Source organism: Loxodonta africana, chromosome 22 (assembly GCF_030014295.1).
Source record: "Loxodonta africana isolate mLoxAfr1 chromosome 22, mLoxAfr1.hap2, whole genome shotgun sequence".
Lineage (NCBI taxonomy): Eukaryota > Metazoa > Chordata > Mammalia > Proboscidea > Elephantidae > Loxodonta > Loxodonta africana.
Window position 1 is genome coordinate 70529951 of NC_087363.1, and position 24633 is coordinate 70554583.

At 37.2% G+C, this 24633-nt stretch overlaps 1 protein-coding gene across 6 annotated transcripts in view; it reads right to left on the minus strand.

Moving 5' to 3' along the window:
• Window positions 1-24633, minus strand: part of PAXIP1 (PAX interacting protein 1) — an 86524-nt gene that overhangs the window by 5140 nt on the left and 56751 nt on the right. For 5 of the 6 annotated variants that reach the window (XM_064275120.1, XM_064275118.1, XM_064275119.1 and 2 more), the window contains 12 exons: window positions 22585-22680; window positions 20779-20916; window positions 19935-20056; window positions 19268-19452; window positions 17796-17839; window positions 15349-15419; window positions 13638-13740; window positions 10582-10750; window positions 2497-2597; window positions 1170-1304; window positions 1006-1081; window positions 853-917 (listed from right to left, as the gene is read on the minus strand). In XM_064275120.1, the coding sequence (XP_064131190.1) occupies window positions 853-917; window positions 1006-1081; window positions 1170-1304; window positions 2497-2597; window positions 10582-10750; window positions 13638-13740; window positions 15349-15419; window positions 17796-17839; window positions 19268-19452; window positions 19935-20056; window positions 20779-20916; window positions 22585-22680 (1305 nt within the window). The remainder of the gene's footprint in view (window positions 1-852; window positions 918-1005; window positions 1082-1169; window positions 1305-2496; window positions 2598-10581; window positions 10751-13637; window positions 13741-15348; window positions 15420-17795; window positions 17840-19267; window positions 19453-19934; window positions 20057-20778; window positions 20917-22584; window positions 22681-24633) is intronic. The other variant, XM_064275117.1, reaches the window with a different exon arrangement.

Here is a 24633-nt window from a genome sequence, read left to right on the forward strand (position 1 = left end):
GAAACAAAAGAACTGACTGAAGAAAGATGTCTTTCTAACCTCTATGACTTGCTCATGGAACAAAACCTGAAGTACTTCTATCCAAAGCACAGCACACGCCTCCTCTGCCTGAGGGCCAATCCAGCTACTGCTGATACTAGACAGTGGTCCACTTACAGGACAGGGGAAAGGGCTTCTGCTCAGGCCTGCCTCAGCCTAACTGCAAACGTTCTCCCAGAGCCACCTCTCTAGCAGGAATCTGTGTTCAAACATACGTTTTCTGCATAAGGACTTATGAGGCACACACTCTGCTTCACTGGTGGGCCATTCTCGTATTAGAGCAATAATTTAGAGATTTTGAATAAGGACTATAGATAACACATGGCAAACCTTTTTTTTTTTTTTCCCTGAATGCCAGAAACAGAAAAAAGCTTAAGTGTGTCAAAATGTATTATTCTAAAGATTTATCTTTGTATTTACCTACTGGCAATATATTAGTAAGTTATTCACTTTTAATGCTTCTACTAAACTGTGCTTTTATTTGCATATCTCAAAGTTCCTGAGTAGATGATACACAATCTAGATTTATTTTTGTACTTATTTTCTCTAATTGCCAATTACTTACATGAACTAGACAATACAGACCCTTTTTGATCAATATCACATGCTGCATCTGAATTCTCAGTAAGTTAAGAGAATATTTTTATCTAATACTCAAATGAATATTCTAAAGAGAAGGAATTGCTAACTACATAAATCATAATAAAAAGAAAGAAAAGATGGCTTGCAAAAACAGTAAAGCCATTGCTTCATTACTCTTGGAAATCCATTTTCACATTCAAGCCTTCCACTTTTCATTCTTTTTCAAAAAGGATATGATTCATAGTCCAGCGTTTGTGTAAGGACTCCAGTTAGAACAAACTCTGCATTATGAACATCTGAAAGGAACGAAAAGAAAAATTAGGGGCCCATGTGCTGCTGCCGTGTACACACACTTGGACAGAGAGCAAGGGCAATAAGCGGTACCTATTCCTCTGGCAAAGTATTCCCGACACAAGTGAAGGTCGTTTTCACACGATATTAAGATGATTTCTGATAAGCTCTAAGGAAGATAAAATAAGTTTTACAGTTAGTAAACAATCTTCTACATGACAATAACGACATCAACAGCTTATTTTAGTTCTATCCACCTTATTTTGCTTATGCTCCATGAGTTTCCGGAAAGATGGTTGTTTAGATAATACTTTTCCTCCTGCACATTCCACTATAGCTTTCATAGTTGAAAGACTTGGACAGATTCCAGGTGTGATATAAAAATATTTTCCCTAAAAATAAAGAAAAAATATATGTATAATGTTTTAAAACATGCTTTTAATTTTTAGAGTACATAGTTTTTCATACATCTATCCTGGTATTTTTGACAAAAGTCTACTTTCATTCAGTTAAAAGAAGGTCCTAGTCCTCAATTTGTCCCCAAACCTAAGGTGAGCCTGGAGGAATCTATGTGTGTAATCTATGTGTGTAGAGCTTAGAAATTGCTGAAGTACTTTCATACGTAGGTATGATATATAATTATTAAAAATAAGTAGAACTCAAGTTTCTGAAGAAAAAGACATGAATACTTTGTGATATAAGCAAGAAAATTAAAACATTTTTCACTATTTCTATAAAACTCTAAATTAGCATTATACATAACCACGTTTATCTGTGAAGCAACAGACTGGCAAAGCACAATTCCTGACCTGTATTCCTTTTAATACCTCTGTATTACTTGGAAATGATATTGATGGCCAAACGGATATTGACAGTTTAATTCTGTAACAACCTTGTCCCTAAGTATACCACGGAATACTATTTTGTTTTAAACTGCTCTCAGAAAAAAAATGCCAAACATTTAAAAAAATCAGATGATTTTAGGTAAAATATATTTTAACTCAGTATTGCAAATCATTCCTGACTGCTAGGCTGGCTCCTTAAGAAGTTTAAAGAATAGATTATTGATCTACTTAGCCACTCTTGGATTTAAAAAAAAAAAAAAAAAAGTGTTTCCCAACTGTTCTAATATATATTTTAAAATCTTTAGTTACAAATATTTACGCATGCACTCAATTACTGTTTTTCCAAGTATCTTCAGCTGAGTACAGCTAATGAGAACAGTATTAAGTATGTAATGTCCTCTTAACAGTTGTTAAAAGCAGAAAAATGAACTCTTATCAATTATTAATAAATATACCTTTGAATACCCAGATATTTTAAAACATATATCAATAGCAGATGTATTTACTTAACTTCTGTATCAGCTCTTTACCTTAGAGCAACTACAAGTACTCTAGCAGCACACTACACCTCACCAGGGGAAGCCCTCGGTAACGACAGACAAGGACAGCAATCGCGAATGGGAAGCCAGGGTAAGCCCAGCTCCTCCAGATATGTGCTCTCAGCTAACTCCCTATTGTCTTCAGTTGTACGCTCTTTTACATCTTCTCGGACTTATTTGATTTTTCCTTTAAAGTGTACCTTAAAGAGTGGAGAGACATGTGCCCTTTTTAAGGATTCTTCCAAACTGAAAGAAAAAAGTACTTCAGCCTCAGCATCTCGGAGAATGTAGTTCTGCTCATCTGGAGAACAAAACACCACACACTGTCAACTTTTCAAAAATTTCAGAAATGGGGTGTGTGCAACCCAAGCACAGAACTCTCCCAGTTATTCACGGACTTGTTATTCATGGCTTATATTTACCTGTAAAGTCCTCACGCGTTACGTTTCATGTTTCACTTATACCCCGCCCCCACCTCAAAACAGCCAGCCAGCCCTAAACAGACTGATACTCCTTCTGTATTCTCCAAGATCAGCAGTTCTTCACCTTTTGGGGTCATAAACTCCTTTTAAAAAATTTGCTGAAAGCTGTGAACCCTCTCTTGTTGCTGCACCATCCCCTCTGTCCCCAAACATAATTTCACACACAGTTTCAGGGAGTCTACAAACTCTGTAAAGTGTCCCAAGCTAAAATGTCTCATTCCACAGTTATCTTCTGCTACAATGATTTGAGGGACATGGGAGTCAATTAGCTGATAATCAATTGGGTGAATTTACCAAACTTGACAGATTTATAGCTGGTCTGGGCCTGAGCTCAGAATCCATCCTGACATATACTAACTTCTTTAACAATCAGTGACCCTGGTAAACCCACTGCTGTTGCGTCAATTCCGACTTACAGAGACCCTACAGAACAGAGTACAACTGCCCCATAGGCTTCCAGGGCTGTAATCTTTACACGAGCAGACAGCCACATCTTTCTCCCACAGAGTGGCTGGCAGGTTTGAACTGCTGACCTTTCGGTTTAGAGCCAAGCCCTTTAACCACTGAGCCACTGGTACGGAGCCCTGGTGGTGTGGTAGTTAAAGCACTTGGCTGCTAACAAAAAAGTTGGTGGTTCAAATCCACCAGCTGCTCTTTGGAAACCCTGGTGGCACAGTGGTTAAGAGTTTGAATGTTAACCAAAAGGCTGGCAGTTCAAATCCACCAGGCGCTCCTTGGAAACCCTATGGAGCTGCTGTGAGTCGGAATTGACTCGACAGCAATGGGTTTGTTTTTTGGTTTTTTACAGATTTACCAAAAGATATTAAAGTATATTAAGGTGTGTAGCAATTTTTAAGAGGATAGTTTTACCGCCTTTAAAAGACTGTGAATTTTAATTGACTGGTTTTTGGTTTTCACAGTGACATTTTAAGCAATGTCCCATTTGTCAAAAGTTAAGGACCACAAAGTGGTTTACTCTTACGGCTACATTTCATATTCATAAGAAGAATTCTTTTGCTTCCTCCTCCTCATCATAATTTCGTAATAATACCAGATGGCATAATGGATAGCTAAAATCTTGTAATATACTCATCAAAAGCATGAAGCTGGTAGGAAAGAGTCCAGAGCAAACGGGCCAGCCAGATAATACAATTTTAGGATTTGTGGGCCAGATATTGCCTTTGTTGCACATGTGTCGTCGTCTTCTTTTTTTAACAATGATTTAAAAATGTAAAACGTATCTTTAGTTGGTGGGTCGTAATCTGCTTGCCCCTGATGAAGACAAATCACATCACTGAAGGATGCTGAAAACCAGTCAGCCAATCAACAAACAAATAAGGCTGCTAAAGTGTTTTAAGTCAAAGAAGATAATAATGTCTAAAAATTGGAGAAATAAAAAAATGATGAATAAGTAAATATATTTAAGATAACGGAAGCCAGGTTTCTCACTGCTGAAAAAGGGATTTACAAACACGGGAAGGGAGAAACTGAAATGAACCTGTGGTATAGGATTAGCATTGGAAAGATACAGAAATATGGACATAAATTCCCACTAAGAGGGCATAGGAGTAGCAACACCCTGATAACATTTAGCACCCTGATACCATTCTCTACAGAAAGAAATCAGGGTTCCTTGGAAAAAATAGCTGATTCCAGAGAGCCAGGGCAGAAAAGCGTAAGAAAAGTCTGGAACATTTCTTACCGTGCCAGAAGCTAAGGAAATGGTGGAAGAATAATAAGGCATGTCAAAGGGTATGGAGGGCAACTTGAATCGTCCCCACTGGCTAAAGTGGGGACAATTCGAGCACCAATAATGGCAGTAATGGTAACAATCCAGCAAATAAAAAAGACAGAAAGCGTCCATACAAATAATTTGATTAAAGAGTCTATAGAAGAATTCCTATCAAAAGGGATAAAATGCAGAACAGAACTTCCAATTCTCCTGGAATCCAGACTTTCTACAGCTATGAAAGTTGGCTAAAGCGCCAGAACTACTGCCCTGAGATAATCTTCAAACTTTAAACCAAAAATATCCCTTAAGTCTTCTTAAAGTCAAACAATAGTTTAGCTTAACTAGTAAATATGCCTGCCTCGACCATGTGCTCTTTTAAAATGTACCCATATTAGATCAAACAGACAACAGCAACTTGAAAAATTATATAGGAACCTAGGGGGCAATGAATTTATGTTAATGGAGGAGGAACGGTTTGGAAAAGGAGGGTGAGATGGTCATACAACTTGAAGAATGTAATCAATGCTACTGAATTGTATATGCAGAAACTGTAGACATGCAGTATGTTCTGCTGTGCATATTCTCAACAAAAATTTAAAAAATTAAAAAAATGGATAAAACAAAACTGTGATGACGAACAGTATAGTTAGTTTCAAAGCACATCCCCACAAAATATTTATTAATAGTAAAAGAAAAAGGAGTAACTAGAGTGGAGGAGACTGGCAACATCATTTTAATCAAGTGATCAAAGTGATGGTCAGCAATGCGACATATCTAAATTGTACATCTGAGAGGATGCAATCAGAGGGACGCAGCATAGCCTCCGTAACAATCCTGCCAGAGATGCATAACCCGAATTTAATCATGAGAAAACTTCAAATAAATACAGATTGAGGGACATAATACGACATAACCAACCTGTTATCTTCAAAGTGACAAGCGAAACCGAGGAAGTAATCCTGACTGAAGGTGTCTACAGAGACATGGCTACTACATGTAACTCGTATTTCTGAATTGGATCTTTTTGCTTTAAAGGACATTACTGGGACAACTGGACATATCTGGATGGGGTCTGAGGGTTAGAGAGTAGTAATGGATCCATGTCATCTTCAAATTTTCATGGGTATGTCATGGTTATATAGACTATCCTTGTTTGTAGGAAACACAAATTAAGGTAGTCAGGGATTCCGGTGTATCACTTTGTCAACGTACTTTCAAATGGTTAAGGGAAAAAGGTAATTTGTATCGTACTTGCAACTGTTTTGTAAGTTTGTGGTTATTTTAAAAAAGAAAAAGAAAAAGGAAAAAAATTAAAATTAAAGGCCAAATTGGCTTTTAAAAAAAAACCCTAAATTGTGAAAAGATGGAGAAAAATTAAGAAATGAATCAGAAAGCAAAATGTCAGGTACTAATTGCTAGAAATAAACCAAGGCAAATAGTCTTCTTGAGAAATTTTAAGAAGAGTTTGAAAATATAAAATTTTGGCAAAACAGAAAATGCCACTTAAAAGTATTAAAAATAAATTATAAACTAGAAAAAATTCTCTTAGGAAATCCTGAAATATGTGGGACCAAATACGAAGTATGTTTTCTGAATATTAAATGTTTATAATTATCACTAAACCACTTTATAACCCTTAGAGATCGACAAAGCGAACACTTATTAACAACGCTCTAAAGAAATGAAAACCAGTCATCTAAAACCTCCCACTAAGTATAAACTGCTGTGAGCTTTATAAACAAAAGGATCAAGCTTTCACAAACTGGTAAGCTCAATAAGCTCAATATGTTCAGCAAATTGACCAGTCGCCCATTTTCAACAAATTGGCATGATTCTGGTCAAAAAGGAAAAAGAAAAGCAGTCAGAAAGTGACAATAAAGATCCTCAAAGCTGGGCAGCTTGCCAAGACGCAGCAAAAGGAACCAACGGTGGCTGGACAACTACAAGGCCCATTTTCCAGGCCCCAGTACATCGTTCCCACAGCAGACCCTAAGAAAAGGTATTTCCTGTGCCAGTTAAAGAATAAACTAGCTCATTCTAAATTTTATAACTCTACACGTTTTTTTTTATTTTTTACACATTACCCAGAATGGGGACTGAAATATAGATTTGTAGTAACTGTTTCTCCAGTTTCTTTCTTCAGTAAGTTTTTATTTCATTAACATATTTTTACTTAAGGAGAAAGCATTTCTAAAATTGCAATTGAAAAGAAAAATTCTAAATACTATTCAATATAGTACAGTCAGGGACTTAGGTTTTCTACTATATTAATTTTTTTCTTTTGTTTTATTGCAATAGAATCATGAAATTTTAAGTTTAGTTCTAACTTTGCTATAAATAGCAAACTTAAGTAATCTTTGTTTCTCTGGATCTTAATTTCTCATTTGTAAAATGAAACCATATGAACTTTAAAACTATATACTTTTTATTTCATTTATTTAAGCATAAGTGATTTATGTTATATCAGCTATCAATATTTTATAACACTGATAACAATGACTTCTACCCGGTAAGTGATAACTAAGGTTAGTTTATTCCATCAGAAGGACATGGTAACAATGCTCCCTCCCATCCCTGGCTTGTTCCATGGCTACACATCTTGCCCATGTCCCTTGGCAGCTGTATTATTCTACTGGTTATGGGGCAAGGAGCGAGTGGGCAGAGCTGAGAAAACATGAGCAGAACAGGGCAATGCATGCCAACCACTAGCAGAAAAACAGAAAAGCATGTGGATACCCTAAGTCAGAGAATGGTAATTAATATCACATGACGGGGTAGCAAGGGGGTTAAGTTTTATTTCACTATAGTTGGAGTAGAGAGATCAACCAAAAAATAACACTGACAAAGCAGGGAAGCTCAACACCAGGTCAGTAACTCTCTCCATCTCTACCTGGGTTCCCCTTTTCCATTAGTCTGGTTTCCCTGCTCCTTCCTGCCTTCTCATCTTTGCTTTTGGACAAACACTGCCCTTTTGGTAACGTAGAGTTCTCAGGAGCATATTCCTCATGGGTGTTATCGTTTACTTTACAGGCTTGTCTAATATTCGTATGAAAAGTGGTCTTCAGGAGTGGGTTCAGTTCCGCATTAGAAGGGTATCTTAGAGCCATAGTCTCGGCGGTTCCTCTGGTCTCTATCAGACCAGCAAGTCTGGTCTTTCTTAGGAATTTGAATTTTGTTATACGTTTTTCTCCCACTCTACCTGGGACCTTCTATTATGTTCCTGGTCAGAGCAGTTAGTGTGGTAGCCAGGCGTCATGAAGTTCTTCCAGTCTAAGGCTAGTGGAGGATGTGGTTCATGAGACCATCAGTCCTCTGGACTAATTGCTTCCTTGAGTCTTTGATTTTCTTCACCCTCCTCTGCTCCAGATGAGAAGAGACTAATAGTTGTATCTTAAATGACCACTTGCAAGCTTTTGGGACCCCAGAAGCTACTTACCACAACAGGATGTAGAACATTACCTTTATGAACTATATTACGCCAACTGACCTAGGTATCCCGAGACTATGGTCCTCAGCTCTCAATCCCAGTCCCTCAGTCCCTCAAGGTGTTTGGTTGTATCTAAGAAGTTTCCATAGCTGTGCTCCCATGTGCTCTATTACACACAGGAATATACATACACAGCACATATAAATATGTATGTAGAAACATCTACAACCATACCTATGTAGGTGCATGGATGTACCCCTATACGACCTCCACATCTATTTAGCATACATATCTACCTAGGTATCCAGTCAGAAATTATCGTTCGCTATTTCTGTTGTTACAGAATTATATACGCTATAGTATTTACTGTAGTCACCCTTTATTCTTGCCTACCTCTCAGTGTCTTCCTTTGCCTTAGTTATGTTGTGCTGACTTCCCCCACATTGTGTATTGCCTTTTCCTTTCACCAAAATTAACACGTCTACTATCTGGTTGTAGAGTCCTGGTGGTGAAGTGGTTAAGAGCCCAAGCTGCTAAGGTCAGCAGTTCGAATTCACCAGCCGCTCCTTGGAAACCCTATAGGGCAGTTCTACTGTCCTAAAGGGTCACTATGAGTTGGAAATGACTCGAACGCATACAACAGCTACCTAATTAGTGATTCTCCCTCCCCCCCCTTTCCACCCCTGGTAACCACCAAAGAATGTTTCTTTCTGTGTGTAAACATTTTCTTAATTTTTGTAGTAGCGGTCTCATACAATATTTGCCCTTTTGTGAATGACTTATTTCACTCAGCAAAATGTTCTCCAGAATCATCCATGTTGAGAGATGTTTCACAGATTCATTATTATTCTTTATTGTCACGTAACATTCCATTGTGTGTATGTACAATAATTCGTTTATCCATTTTTCTACTGATGGGCACTTAGGTTGTATCCATCTGTTTGCTATTGTTAATAATGCTGCAATGAACATGAGTGTGCTTATATCTGTCTGTGTCACAGCTCTTATTTCTCTAGAATATATACCTGGGAGTGGGACTGCTTGGTCATATGGTATTTCTATCTCTAGCTTTTTAAGGAAACGCCATACCGTTTTCCATAGTGGTCGTACCATTTTACATTCCCACCAGCAGTGTGTAAGAGTTCTAATCATCCCACAACCTTGCCAGCATTGCTTGTTTTCTGTTTTTTTGATCAGTGCCATTACAGCTGGGGTGAGATGGTATGTCTTAGTAGTTTTGCTCTGCATTTCTATGATGGCTAATGATCATAAGCATCTCTTCATTTGTTTGTAATCCACACAGATGTCTTCTTTGCTCAAGTGTCTGTTCATGTCCTTTGCCCATTTTTTAATTGGATTGGTTTGCCTTTTTGTTGTTGAGGTGTTCCAAGTTTCTATAAATTTTAGAGATTATATCCTTGTTAGATATGTTGTTGCCAAAGATTTTTTTCCTAGTCTGTAGGTTCTCTTTTTACTCTTTCGAGAAATCTTTTGATGAGCGTTATTTAATTTTTAGGAGATCCCAATTATCTAATTTATCTTCCGCTGTTTGCACATTTTTAGTTGTTTGATAGTCTATCTGTGCCATAAATTGGGCTCTCTAACTTTGTTCTTATGTTTCCTTCCATGAACTTTATAGTTTTATGTTTTACATCTAGTTCTTTGAACTGTAACCCTCATGCATTGCCTGATAGGAATATAATATGGTAAAGCCGCTGCTGGAAACAGTTTGCACTGCAGCACTATTCACAACAAAAGGTGGAAACCACCTAAAAGTTCAACAGATGAATGGGTAAACAAAATATGTTACATACAATGGAATATTACTCAGTTTTTATGTATGGTGTGAGGTATGAATCCAGTTTCATTTTTCTGCAAAAGGATATTCAGTTTTGCCAGTACTATTTGTTTTTTTTATTTGTTAAAGAGACTATCTCTTTCCCATTTAATGGACTTCAACCCTTTGTCAATGATCAGTCGTCCACAGGTGGATGGATTTACTCCTGGGGTTTCAATTCTGTTCCATTGGTCTATAACAATAAGCCTCTTGAACCGGCTCCCACCCAAGCAAGTGGCCAGATAAAGACTAACGATGCACTTTTCAAAAGGTTATAGATTCCTGTCCTAGATGGTGGGTTAGGAATACCAATTCTGCATATAAAGGATACCACTGTTATTTCTTCTGATAACAGTACGCACTACTTTGGCTATATAGCTTTTATGGGGAAAAAAATCATTTGGATTTTATATTCATTTTATACTTAGACAAGGCTCTAGAAACATTTAAGTATATTTATTTAACCAAAAAAACCATATTCTACAACAGAAAACAAAATACTGTCATTTTGCATCCACATTTCCAAACAAAATATATTAATAAGAAAACAACAAAACAAGGATACGGAGCTTATTTTTTTCCCCTAAAATTATTCAAACTACCAAAACTTTTATATTTCTAAGGTAAAGTGCAAAGATATCAATCAAATGAATAGCTGGGACATGAAATAAATTTATCAATTCCAATGGAGATTATCGAATACTTAAACAATAAACTAGATGTTTGTTGGGATGAAGACAGATACAAATTAGAGGAAAAAAGAGTTTACCTGGCATTAAAAATAAAAGTATTGAAGCTATTACTTACCAATGAATTTCTGACATTTAAAACATTCTTCTAACCATTCTGGAGTCACTATGTGCTTTACTACAGAAATCGCTGTCAGAAACTTCACAGTGCGGGTCACTTTGCTGGCAATAAGATGTGTGCATTTCTGCACAGACTCAGCAACCTCACCGCCAAGAATGTAGAGTTTCTAGAAGTGACACAGAATAGTTAGATCAGAAATAACAAAGTTAAAAATCTATAGGGCCATATCTATAATGAATGATGAATCAAGATCAGAACATGAATTCTCCACCACATAGAACTGATTACCTTTAAGAATAAATAACAACTCAAGAATGATGCCACTCATTTCATGGTAAAGAGTAAATATGCCCAGACTTGCTGCTATACTGAAACTGGTATTAATGAGGAACAATAACAAACTATCTCTATTTTTAAAAAATGATAGCATAAAAATTGACTGAAAAGACAAGAACATATTAAAAAAAGGCCTCTTAACAACTATGCTAAGATTTCACGGTAGAAAAATTAAATTGTACTAAATTTATAATAGCAGCATTTATAATTTTTTCTTTTCCTTAAAGAAAAAATCAGAAGCAAAGTATATGACATCCAATGTGATACAGGTCAGCACCCCCCCGCCCCCTCCTCCCCCAAACCCATACAGAAACAAAACATAATTCTACTATCTCTTGGGCTGTTATTTCAAAACATAAATTTTAAATTCTGTTCCCATTTATTCTCTAAACAAATAAACAACCCCCCTTTTGACCTAACCCTACCCAAAAAAACTATAGTCTAAACAGAACTCTAAAAGGTACAGTCACTCTTTTAGGCCAAACATGTTTATTAAAATGACATTCGAGTAGCTTTGCAAATGTTAGTATGACTACAAAGATAATTCTATTTATATTTAAAACACAGTCTACCCTTCTTAATCATATTTTTCCACTAATAAGAATGCAAGTAGTCAAATGGCCAAAGAGCACATGAAAAGATGATCAACATCATTAGTCACTAGGGAAATGGAAATCAAAACCATGAGATGCCACTTCACCCCATTAGGATGGCTAATATCAGAAAAACAGAAACTAACAAGTGTTGGTGAGGATGAGGAGGAACTGAAACTCTCACGCATTGCCTGATGGGAATATAATATGGTAAAGCCACTGCTGGAAACAGTTTGCATTGCAGCACTATTCACAACAAAAGGTGGAAACTCCCTAAACGTCAACAGATGAATGTGTAAACAAAATATGGTACATACATACAATGGAATATTACTCAGCCATAAGGAGAAAAGAAGTTCTATTACACGCTATAACATGCATGAACATGGAAAACATGCTGAGTCAACTAAGTCAGTCACAAAGGGTGATACGATTTCATAAGTTTCTAGGATAGTGAATGGGGTGAATATGTTTTACATGTGGCAAGGACATGAATTTTGGGGGGCCAAGGGTGATGTCATGAAGTGAATTGTGTCCCCCCAAAATATCTGTCAACCTGGCTAGGTCATGATTCCCAGTATTGCATGATTGTCCACCATTTTGTCATCTGATGTGATTTCCCTGTGCGTTGTAAATCCTATCACTGCGATGTTAATGAGATGGATTAGCCGCAGTTATACTGATGAGATCTACAAGATCAAACAGTGTCTTGAGCCAATCTCTTTTCAGATTGAGATAGATGAGTAGAGAGACATGCGGACCTCCTACCACCAAGAAAAAAGCACTGGGAGCAGAACACATCCTTTAGACCCACGGTCCCTGTGCCTGAGAAACTCCTTGATCAGGGAAAGATTGATGATGACAAGGACCTTCCTCCAGAGCCAAAAGAGAAAGCCTTCCCCTGGAGCTGACACCCTGAACTTGGACTTGCAGCCTACTAGACTGTGAGAGAATGAATTTCTCTTTGTTAAAGCCATCCACTTGTGGTATCACAGCAGCACCAGATGACTAAGACAAATAGGCCAATGTCTAGAGACCAAAGTTTATCAGCGGTTACCAGGGGCAAGAAAGAGAGGGGGGAAAGGGGAACACTGAGCTTCTGTTAAAGGGTGATGCGAAAATCTGGAAACTGATTATGTTAATTGTTGAACAACATGATAAACATAACTAATGCCAATGAACTGTACACATGAAAAATGTTGCCAAGGCAAATGATTTGTTACATATATATTTACCACAATCCAAAATATATACATAGATAGATATAAATGATAACAGTTTGGCAGTTCCTCAAAAATTTAAACACAGAATTATCGCATGATCCAGCAATCTCACTCTAGGTATATACCCAACAGAACTGAAATCGGAGACTAAAACAGATACTTGTATACCAATGTTCATGGTAGCACTATTCACAAAAGCCAAAGGGTAGAAATAGCCCAAGTGTCTGTGTACAAACAGATAAACAAAATGTGGTCTACCCATACAATGGAATATTATCCAACCAAAAAGAGAACTGAGTTCTGATACATGCAATGACAAGGATAAGGGTGGAAAACATTATGCTGAGTGAAATAAGCCAGAACAAATGGACATATTTTATATGATCCCACTTATATGAAATATCTAGAATAGGCAAATGCATAAAGACCAAAGTTTACTACTGATTACTGAGGGCTGGTAGGAGGTCGAATGGTAGGTATTGCTCAAAACGTACTGAGCTTCTGTGTGGGGTGTTAAAAACTTTAGGAAATGGACAGTAGTGATAGTTGCACAACATGGTAAATGTAATTACTGTCACTGAATTGTACACTTAAAAATGGTTAAAATGGCGAATTTTTGGCTAGGTATATTTTATAAAAATTAAGCTAAAAAAATTAAAAAAAGAAACCAAATATCTAAATATGAAATATAGCACAGAACAAGGTGGGAATATATTCACAATCTAATGTCTATTTATTACCTAAATACTACTACAAATACTTCATAAATACACACTATAAAGTCTATTTTAATAAGATATTCCTGATTAAACATTAGTTTAATAAACTGCTATCCCAAAGCAGATACACAGAGAAAGGTACACTGCTAAAAGTTCTTGTACGAAGTAGAATAAAAGCTCACCTTAATGTACTGCTGAACTTGGACAGGCTCAAAGCCAGTGAAAAGCACAAAAGGGGTCAATTCTGGTGTTAACTTTTTAGTGGGAGGTGGTATATCTTCAATCCTATAAAATAAATAAACACGATGATTTTATTATTCACCTAAAATAAAAATCTTATTTAAAAAACAAAGGAAGATTTTAATAAGCTTTAAGAACGTTAAGTGTGCATGGTTTTCCTTAGAGGGAAATCCAATGAGTTACCGGTCCTTTCTGTGTGATTCTGCACCATTTATGTAGTCATCCCCGGCCCCCCCTCAAAACAACAGTATATTTGAAAGCTCCAAGGGAAGTATTTAACTAGCTGCTGATAGAAGTTAGTACTCCCCTGTTCCTCATCAATCTCCCTCCCAATGAAGAGGAAAAACAGGCATATTGAAAAGAAGGCAAATATTAAGGTTAGCCTTTTACATTTCACTTATTTTGCTAGCTTAACCATTACTAGTAGCGACTCTTAACTTTTCCATCAAGTTTTTAAAATAATCTTTTATGACTTTACCCATTCCTTGCTCTGATACTGAACATCCCCATAATTGGTGATACAAGCAAGCTAAGAGGAGTGTCCCTACAGCATCCTGTACTTCCTTCTAGAATTCTAGCCTTTTGTCCTCCACCAGATGTCCAGGATAAAAGACACTGTTTTACTCAAGCATACATTTTAAACTTCTCAGTCTTTCATATTTACCTTGAATCTTTTCAAATCATATTTTTCAGCTTATATTTAAATGAGAAAGTGCAGATAAATTCTTTGCAAAAATTTGTGGCATTTTGATCATAGCCTTAAACAAATATAACCACATAATTAGGATCTGACAAAGAATCCAACAATTCCGTTTGTGTTCTGGATGCAGGGAACAGAAGGAAGGAAAGATAATGAGCAGAGAAGAGAAAAAAAGATGAGGAAACTTAAAAAAGATGAAGAAACTTAAATTTTAGGCAGTTAAACAGTACTGCACCAAATACAGTTTGGAATAAGACTTATAAAATCAAGAAAAGAAACAAAGCTTCTTTGATCTGTTCCTCTATTTGCCAAGCCTTACTAATTAAATTACAAGCAGGATTTCCTAACTAACTAGTCCTGGCCAACCACATCTTCCACAGCTGAGTGCACACATGGAGCTGAAGTCAGCATGCAGCCTGCAGTGTCGACATACCAGACTCCAAAAGGGTGCAGGCCTCCTTCCCACCACAGTTAGTGTGGTCCTATACCTCCTCCTCACCACACACTGGCAAATGGAACAAACCTGAGAGGATTTCCCACCGAGGACATTCTCTCAGCACACCTAGACTAGCAGTGTTTAAACAGTTGGCTGCAGAGACCTAGGGTTCCGTGGGATGTGTCAGAGCCTGGGATTCTAGACTTCACACACCATTTCAACCACAGCAGCTTATGTTTTACATGCTAGGGGTTCTGGGTAACATTCTACTTGAAGAAAAAGTTTCAAAGAAAAAAAAAGACATTGGCTTCTCATCATTCACCAGTTGTCTCCAGCAATAAATTGGGACATGATCACAATAAAGTTGTGAAGCAAACAAAAAGCAAATCCCTTTCAAATTCTAATTACTGTGAAAGTTTTAAGAAACTTTCCCCAGTTGCTGCCAGTTTTCTAAAACAGACCTGTGAAAGATAACCACTCATACAAAAAAAAAAAAGAAGCAGCTAATTTTTCATACCTGGCTCTTTTGGAAGAAGGCTGGATATTAGTTACTTCATTCTGTTTCAGTTTGGGAGGTAATCTTACACCCTGCAATTAAAGTATTACTGTTTATTGAAATCAGTAGTTTCCCAAGCAACGCAGTAGCTTCTAAAAGATTTATGTATAAAATAAACTATCTGGTCCTCTACAACAATCAAGCTCTTCATCAGAGAGAACTAGCACTTGCCTAAAAAGATGGATAAAGCAAGCCAGAACCTGACATTTATTCCAGTGCATCTCCGTTATCATTCTTTAGTCTTCCTTTCTATTTACCAAATCCTATCAATTTCTTCAAAATGTCTTCATCTTTTCCTTACCTCATGTTACATATTTACACCTCAACTCTGAACTTTTGAGAGCAATTCTACTTCAAACATTTTGCTTTATGTCTCAGTTTGGAACACAGAATCACTGCAATTACATCCTTCTAAAAAAGATTAATCCTGAACCAGAAATTTCTCCTTTGAGATGGCATAAAAGATATTACATGACAATCCGATCAATAACGTTACTAAGAGCAAAACAAGGTGCTGAAACCTACAACCTGCTTCTCAGCAACAGTGTCCATGTTCTGGAAACAGCTGGAAGCCCTGACCTGGGAGCAGAAAGCCATGGCATGCAAGAAAAAGATGGAAGGAAGAAGACAGTTCTGCCATGTAGGAACCTGGCAGTCAGCTTCTCCATTTTGCTCCTAGGCCTTGTTCATCCCTTCTGCAAATTTTAAACTCACGGTTTCTTTTTAAAAAGACATTTAAGTTGTATAAGTTTTATTATTTAAAATAACCACCTCTTGATCTTATTAATGTATCTTAGTTACCGCTTACATTTTCTAAATACTGCTGCCATATCCAGACAACCAAAATAAATATAAGCATATTTACATAAACTATCTAACATCTATTAACAGCTTCAAACATGGAGAATCAAGCTTTCCATAATTCGAGGGAAGGTTTATACCTTTTCTAACTACCACTTCTGCAAGAAAATCCCTGAACTCTCTATTTCAGCTAGGCTGGGCTCCTCCATACCACCAGAACGAGTCAAGCTTTTTTCCAGTTTTGTCAGGAAGCCTCTGCTAATACTCTTTTCTGAGAAATCTGAACTATCACATTTAGGTCACTGGCAGCAATGACAGAAGCCAATGGTGGGATATACAGAAAGGTAAATCAGCCTCTTAGTCTCTTAGATGTTCAACTTCAACTACAGACACAAAGTCACGAGAGAAATCAACATCCTCAGCCCCTAAAATGATTTCAGAATATAAGCCATGTGGTTGGGGAAAATCTCTGGTGACTACTTTCCCACCTTGATCTTGGAAGCTACCCTAAAATTTCTTTCATCCAAAGGAATTGGGAGAAAATTTGCTTTTACTGAAGTATCAGAGGTGGTCATGTTTTATCACAATCATAACTACTAGTTTATACTCGGAAAATACATATTACACTGTCGTTAGTGGTTAAGAGCTCGGCTGCTAACCAAAAGGTCAGCAGTTCGAATCCACCAGCCGTTCCTTGGAAACCTTATGGGGCAGTTCTGCTCTGTCCTATAGGGTGGCTGTGACTCGGAATTGACTGGACGACAATGGATTTATGCAAACTTAAAAAAACCCAGTGCCTTTAAATTACACTACTACCATATAAGCCATAAAAATACTACCGTTCTCACAAGGACGACGTGCAGTTAAATGGTAACTATTAACAGCAGAGAAATTCAAGGTGAAAAATTAAAAAGACTTAATGCACTACTCATTCTACTTTATAGATGAGAGTGCAGACAGCCTCTCCTCAAAAGACAGCCCTTATTTGTTAGTTTTGTGAATACCAATCAATGACATTCCAGCTTCCAGGATAGTCCAGAATAGCCTATCTTGAAAAGTTTATCGGAGACCGCAACCAATGTGATGTGACACCCAACTTGGGACACTAGGAAAACATGTCCTTTTCCTTAAATTAGATCTGATACCTCCTTAGTTCTAATCTGTGGTGCAGAGTGGGTAATGGACCACCTAAAGTAATTGATTGCTTCTAATGGTTGTCCACCAAGTTCTTGCCTCACTAATCCCATGCAAAAACAGAAAGTAGTATTAGGGTTTTATTCTGCTCTCCTATCCTTTAAGCAATCACACAATTCTGTCAAGTTCTCTAGAGAATTGCTAATAAGAGGGAAACTTAACAGGGGATTAAAAAAGCCTACTCCATCCAATTCTGCCCAAATAATATTTCTGACCGACTGCAATAATATCATCAATAATTAAGAGAAAAAAGCAGAGTATATTAAACATTTCATGACAGATGAGGAAGATATAGCCTTCATTTGTTATCCTGCTCACAAATTACCAAAAGAATTTTAAACTTAAATATACAATATTCCTACTGCGTTTTAGTAATACAGTAATTCCAGAGTAAAGTTATTAATTTGACATACCATCAACAACTCTGCTGACACTTTTAATGGAACTCTCCAAGCATCTAAAGAGAGAAATATGTTATTTTTACCGCAACACACCGTTTAAATAGAAAAGCCCTTTTGTAAAAGCCTTTCCTGGGGCTGGTAAACCTAGACACGTAGGTAATGAAGCTGACAACATTTAATAGGGATAAATGTAAGTATTATACTTGAGTTCTAAGTTTTTTCCCAGTATAATAAGACATCACAAGCTATCCCTATGAAAGCTTATTATCTATATGTAACACATTTTCTGTGTGAAGTAACAGTAAGAAAAACAACAGCAAACAACAAAGCAAGTAAAATATTATCTATATGTAACACATTTTCTGTGTGAAGTAACAGTAAGAAAAACAACAGCAAACAACAAAGCACGTGGCATATGCAAATCAGCAGTATTCATCATTCCATTGTGTGTTTTCTGGTTAGACCATTTCTAGAACATTGTGTCCAGCTCCGAATATCACGTAATCTGGCCTCTAAGAAACCAGTTAAGACTAGGAGTGGACACCATGAAGACAACACATTAAATAAGGTATGGCTGAGGGGACAGGCATGTTCACCCTGGTGGGGGAGAGTAGACACGATGAGCATATTTAAATACTTAAAGATGGATATCTATGAAAGAAGGACTGGTAGTCTGCACAGTAGTTCCAGAGTTAAAGTAAGACCAACAGGTATGTTAAAGAGAGCAGATTATGGGTCAAAATGAAGAGCTTTCTCATGATTAAAGCTGTCCAGCAATGAAAAAGTTGCCCTTAAAAGGGAGCTATTAAAGCTGTGCTTGAATGGTCATTTTCGAGTCATGTTGAATTCAGTAAATGCAGAATTAAAATTATGTGTTGTAGTGTATCCAACAAGGGTGGTAAAAGCTCAGGGAGGTTTTATATAATGGAAAGGAGTAGCAGGCACGCACACAACTACCTATCACGTACGGCATAAGGATACCCATGATGTAACAGCAATTCAATCAACATACTACAATGACAAAGAGGAAAAGACAGTAATTCTAATTTGAAATAGAAAGAGAGCAGGAAATGGGTTTCGCAGTGTAGGTGGCATTTTGTATGAAGGATAACTGGCTTGAGAAACAAGAGTAAAAAGGCTTCTAAATGTTCCGTCATCTTGAGCCTACTCAAAAACAAACAAAAAAACCCAACAAAAAGCCCTGGGCAGAATGGGGAAGAGGAAGAAAGAGTGTGAAAAGAAAACAAGAAATGAATTAAAAAATGATTGGAAAGCTAAAGCCAAGCTTGTTGGTTAGTGTATAAAAAAAGATGGTGGAAGCACTTCTAACACTTGTAGAAAAAGAACTGAAAAGGAGTCTTTTGTATTTCTTGAAAAGTTCAATAAAGTTTTACTTCAATATTGCTGCAACGAGAATCACTCCAGACATATCTGCAGTACCTTCTTATTTAAATAAAATGTACAGGATGTACAATTTCACTTACCTAGCAGATTTAAAACTAGCTGCTGAGTAGGGGCAAATGGATCCTGCAGAGTGAAAGCTGTGTAACGACTATACTGAATCTGTCTTAGTGCTTCAAAGTTTCCAAGAAGAATGTCACCAAGCCACTGAGCATTCACACATGGGATCCTCCATTCTTTGGCTTTTTCGTACTTTAACCCAGTTGGTCTTTTTTTTTTTGGAGAAAAAACATTTTTCAAATGTTAGTGTTGTCTACTGTTCAAATTTATATTTATTTTCAACAAAAGCCAATGAAAAATACTTTCTCATAATAGAAATGGCAGGCATATCTTAGCAAAGTCGACAGTAATCACTGCTTGGTAATTAAATGTACACTTCAGTCCTCACACTGGACTATGAGGCTACGTAAATACAATTTCTCTTAGTCTTATGTTTACCTTACTATTGACTTGTTTCATTAAATTTCCTTAATTCACACCAACTCATCTAATTTAATTAATACAAATGTTTTACAGGTATTTCTGCTAACATTACCATGAATAGCATTACCATTCTTTTAATAGATTTTTACATTAATATTTAAATTTCTACCACAAAACCACAAATAGTAAGAACTACAGAGCTGTTAAAAAAAGCCACAATATTGTGCATAAATTTAAGATTAAATATAGTTTCAAAATATCGCTTACTCTTTACAGATGAGGACTGTGTTGCTGCGGCACAGATAGCCCGTATATTTGGCACCTGCCAGGTAAGCCATTAACTTTAGGTCATCTCTGTCACTATCAACAAATCCAGTCACGGAAATAATCTAAGCAAAAAATAGGGTAAAAAACAAAGACAAATTCAAATCCAAGCACTACTTCACTTACTTTTTAGTTAATATATGTATCCTTCCAGGTTCTGTCAAGGCGATTTTAACTCATGGTGATCCCAAATGTGTCACAGTAAAACCGTGCTCCATAGGGTTTTCAAAGGCTAATTTTTCAGCATATATATATTTATATATATTCATTCTCTGGCATTAAGGGACACATTTAGTAATATCACCCTTAAGAATTTTAAGACCAAAATACTTTAATGGTTAAAATGTTACATACATAGCCCTTGTAGGGAGGGGAAAAAAAAACGAGATATCAAATGTAGGAAGGCCTATTCTGTATAAACATGACATTGCTGGATCATTTTAATGAAGTTATTTTGTTAAGCATATAGACAACAGTCAGTTCTTCATTCACCTCACTGATCCTAATTTTGACATCATTTGAGTGGGAGGACCCACAAGTATTGATAAAGTTGAACCTTACAGTGGAGAGTCAGTCAAATATCTTACTAGCTGCAGGATGCTGTGATTGTTACTGGGGAATAAAGGCAGTTAAGACAAATCTACTATGTTCAAGGCACTTAGAAACTGGGCCAAAATACACAGAAACACACTAACTCGGAAGATAATAAGAGATGTCAAGTCAGCACGTGATTATTTGCCAAAGAAAAATAATTATTAAAAAATAAAACTAAACAATTCTGCCTTACATGCTGTGAGCACGGCTTTCCTCCTGGTGGGAACGCCACTGGAAAATGAAGGGCTCGATGAGGCGGCACCATTTTCTTCTTTTTAAAGACTGTATTTAGCCAGTGTGCTGTGATACATCTCTTCCTTTCTCTTATCGCCTATGAACATAAAATTAGAGGTTTGTTCTTTTTTTGTGTGTCAGGATTAAATACAAAATTGTAAAGCTGTGTAACTACAATGCTATCTTTATTAGAAATCCCAGAAATAAAACTATTTCATGAAGTTTAACACTCAGTTTATTAACGTAACAAACTAAAACATGTAACTGGTTAATTTTAATACAGTCTCAAAATTTTATTATCTATATATAAGAACCAGCAAAAGAGTAAAAAAAGTAACAAGTTTTACAACAACGTTAAAAGTTACTTTAATTATAACGTGAGGTAACAGTTATAATCATGAAAACTGAAATTCTCCCATAAGCACACAGAAAGAAAAAAAAAAAGTTGCTGTCAAGTTGGTTCTGACCCACGGCCACCCCGTGTGTTTCAGAGCAGAACTGCTCTCTGTAGGGTTTCCGACGGCTAAGATCTTTAGAAGTAGATCCTGGACCTTCCTTCGGAGGCACCTCTGGATGGATTCACACAGCCAATCTTTTGGTTAGTACCTGAGCGCTCAACCGTCTGCATCACATAGGGACTCCTTAAGAACACAGAGGGCCCCATATATAACAAGATATAAAAAACATAGTTGTTGGCCTAAAATAACCATAGGGGAAAAAACCTCACAAGTATTTCTACATTTTTAGTTGGAAAGTGGATCCAGTCAATGGTTATATTCCTAAGAGTGGTCTCTCTGAGGTTGTTTATCACATACACGTTAACATCAGTCTGTCCACAAATAAGAAATTTTTAAGAGAAAAATGGAACTTCAGGGGACAAAAACCTGTTCCAAACCCATTGCTATCAAGTCGATTCCAACTCACAGCAACCCTACAGGACAGAGTAAAACTGCCCCGACTGGGTTTCTGAGGCTGTAAACCTTTAACTAAGCAGACTGCCACATCTTTCTCCTATAGAGTGGCTGGTAGGTTTGAACCGTCAAACTTTCAGTTCGCAGCCAAGTGCTTAATCACTATGCCACCAGGACTCCTTTACAGCGGATAAGAAGAGGTCATATTGAGGAGAAAGCTTATGTCCCAGGAGAGTTTAAGGGAAGCTCTGTAAGGTATCCTCCCCTTTCAGGTGCTTGCTCGCAAAGTTTCACAACAGTAGGAAATCTCACTTCTACCCACCATTTACTCAGTGCTTCTTTGACACTGATTGGAAAGAGTGTCTACCCAGGAATTTTTCCTTTCTTTCTCCATCTCTCAAAGACATAAAGGTCTGGGATCCACAAAGGTGTCTATCCTACCAAAAAATCAATGAAAATTAATAAGAAGCGATTTTCCTATTTTGAGAGATAGAATAAAGTCCTTTCCAAAAACAATAATCACGAGGATCTTAAGATTTTATATGAAAAAAGTATATCCTTGAGTATTGTGCTCTTTTAAGATCTGTCTATACGGGATCAAACTGACGACCCCAACTTGAAAGATTAGATAGGAAGCCTGGGGGCCGTGAGTTTACGTTAGCGGGGGAGGAACACTCAGAAAAGGAGGATGAGAATGGTTGCACAACTCAGAAGGTAATCAATGTCCCCGAACTGTATGTGGAGAAACTGACTTGCTGTATGTTCTGCTGTGTATATTCTCAACAACAAAAAATAAAGTGACAACTAAAAACAAAGACTTTGCTCAGAGTCACAGCTTAGACTATTTTGCTCACCTGTGCATACATACTACTGACTTGACTTTCACAAAGAAGGTGTGTACACCGACTAGTGAACGTGGGATCCACAGTGCCTCCGTGTGCTTGAATGATCTAGACATACAAAACACCCAAAGTTGTAATCAATTTCAAGTACTCAGGAGAAGAGTATAGAAGTATAATTTCAAATAAGACACCTATTAAAAAAAGAACCCATCCCGTATATATTTTTAGTGTACTTCCCCAAAGTATAACAAATATGTATCAGTTGTATTTACAGACTATTCTATCCAAAACTATAAAATGAACTCCAACCCTCATTTAATTTGAATTTACAGGAGGAAAGAGAACAAAGTTGGAAAAGCTCTTCTAAAACAGGGTTTCTCAGCCTCAACACTACTAACATTTTGGACCGGATAATTCTTTATTGTGAGAGCTGTCCTGTGTACTGTACGATATTTGGCAGCATCCCTGACCTCTACCCACCAGAAGCCAGTAGCACCTCACCTAGATGTGACAACTAAAAATGTCTTCGAGCACAAAGATTTGTTTTTAAAACAGATTAAGTTTTTAGGGGTGAGGGAGCTGTTTTGTATCCTGACTGTGGTTGTTATATGGCACTATGCCTTCATTAAAAAAAAAAAAAAACTACACCAAACAAAAAGGGGGGAGATTTTACTCTACGTAAGTTTTAAAATAAATTAATAAAAACCACCCAATACCAAAAAAATCAATTTGCTACTTTTTCAATTTTTCTTTTTTATTACAACTATTCATAAACAAGGATCCCTTGTAGCATAGTGGTTAACAGCTATTGCTGCTAAACAAAAGGTCGGCAGCTCGAATCTACCAGGCACTCCTTGGAAACCCTGTGGGGCAGTTCTACCGTGTCCTATAGTGTCGCTATGAGTCGGAAGCGACTCAACAGCAGTGGGTTTATTCACAAACATAGTTTAATAAGGTGTGACAAAATCAGCAGTTTCCTATCTTGCCCCATTTTTCATTCCCCAGAAGCAATCACATTCAGCTCTTTTTCTTGTATTTACTAATATAAATAGCATGTCTTATGCTATTTTTTATTTCAGTTTTATTGTTGTGTACTGTAGAGTCAATTTCGACTCATGGTGACCACATATAACAGAGAAGAACTGCCCTGTTGGGTTTCCTAGTCTGTAATTTTTATGGGAGCAGATCGCCATGAAGCTGCTGGTGGGTTTGAATAGCCAAACTTTCAGCTGAGTGCTTAACCACTGTACCACTAACTAAAAAACCCACGGCTACTGACTCAATTCTAACTCATAGCAACCCGACAGGACAGAGCAGGACTGCCCCCAGAGCGTTTCTAAAGCTGTAAATCTTTACAGAAGCAGACTGCTACATCTTTCTCCCACAGAGCATCTGGTGGGTTCAAATCATAGATCTTTTAGTTAGCAGCCCAATGCTTTCACCACTACAGTGCCACTTCTTGTTGTTAGCTGCCATCGAGTCAGTTCCGACTCACAGTGACCCTATCACAACAGAACGAAACACTGCCCAGTCCTGAGCCATACTCACAATCGCTGCTATGCTTGAGCTCATTGTTGCAGCGACTGTGTCAATCCACCTCGTTAAGGGTCTTCCTCTTCTCTGCTAACCCTGTACTCTGCCAAGAATGATGTCTTTCTCCAGGGACTGATCCCTCCTGACAACATGTCCAAAGTATGAAAAGATGCAGTCTCGCCATCCTTGCTTCGAAGGAACGTTCTGGTTGAACTTCTTCTAAGACAGATTTGTCCGTTCTTTTGGCAGTCCATGGTATATTCAATATTCTTTGCCAACACCACCATTCGAAGGCATCAATTCTTCTTCAGTCTTCCTATTCACTGTCCAGCTTTCACATGCATATGATGTGATTGAAAGTACCATGGCTTGGGTCAAGCGCACCTTAGTCTTCAGGGTCACATCTTTGCTTTTCAACACTTTAAAGAGGTCCTTTGCAGCCGATTTACCCAATGCAACATGTCTTTTGGTTTCCTGACTGCTGCTTCCATGGCTGTTGATTGTGGATACAAGTAAAATGAAATCCTT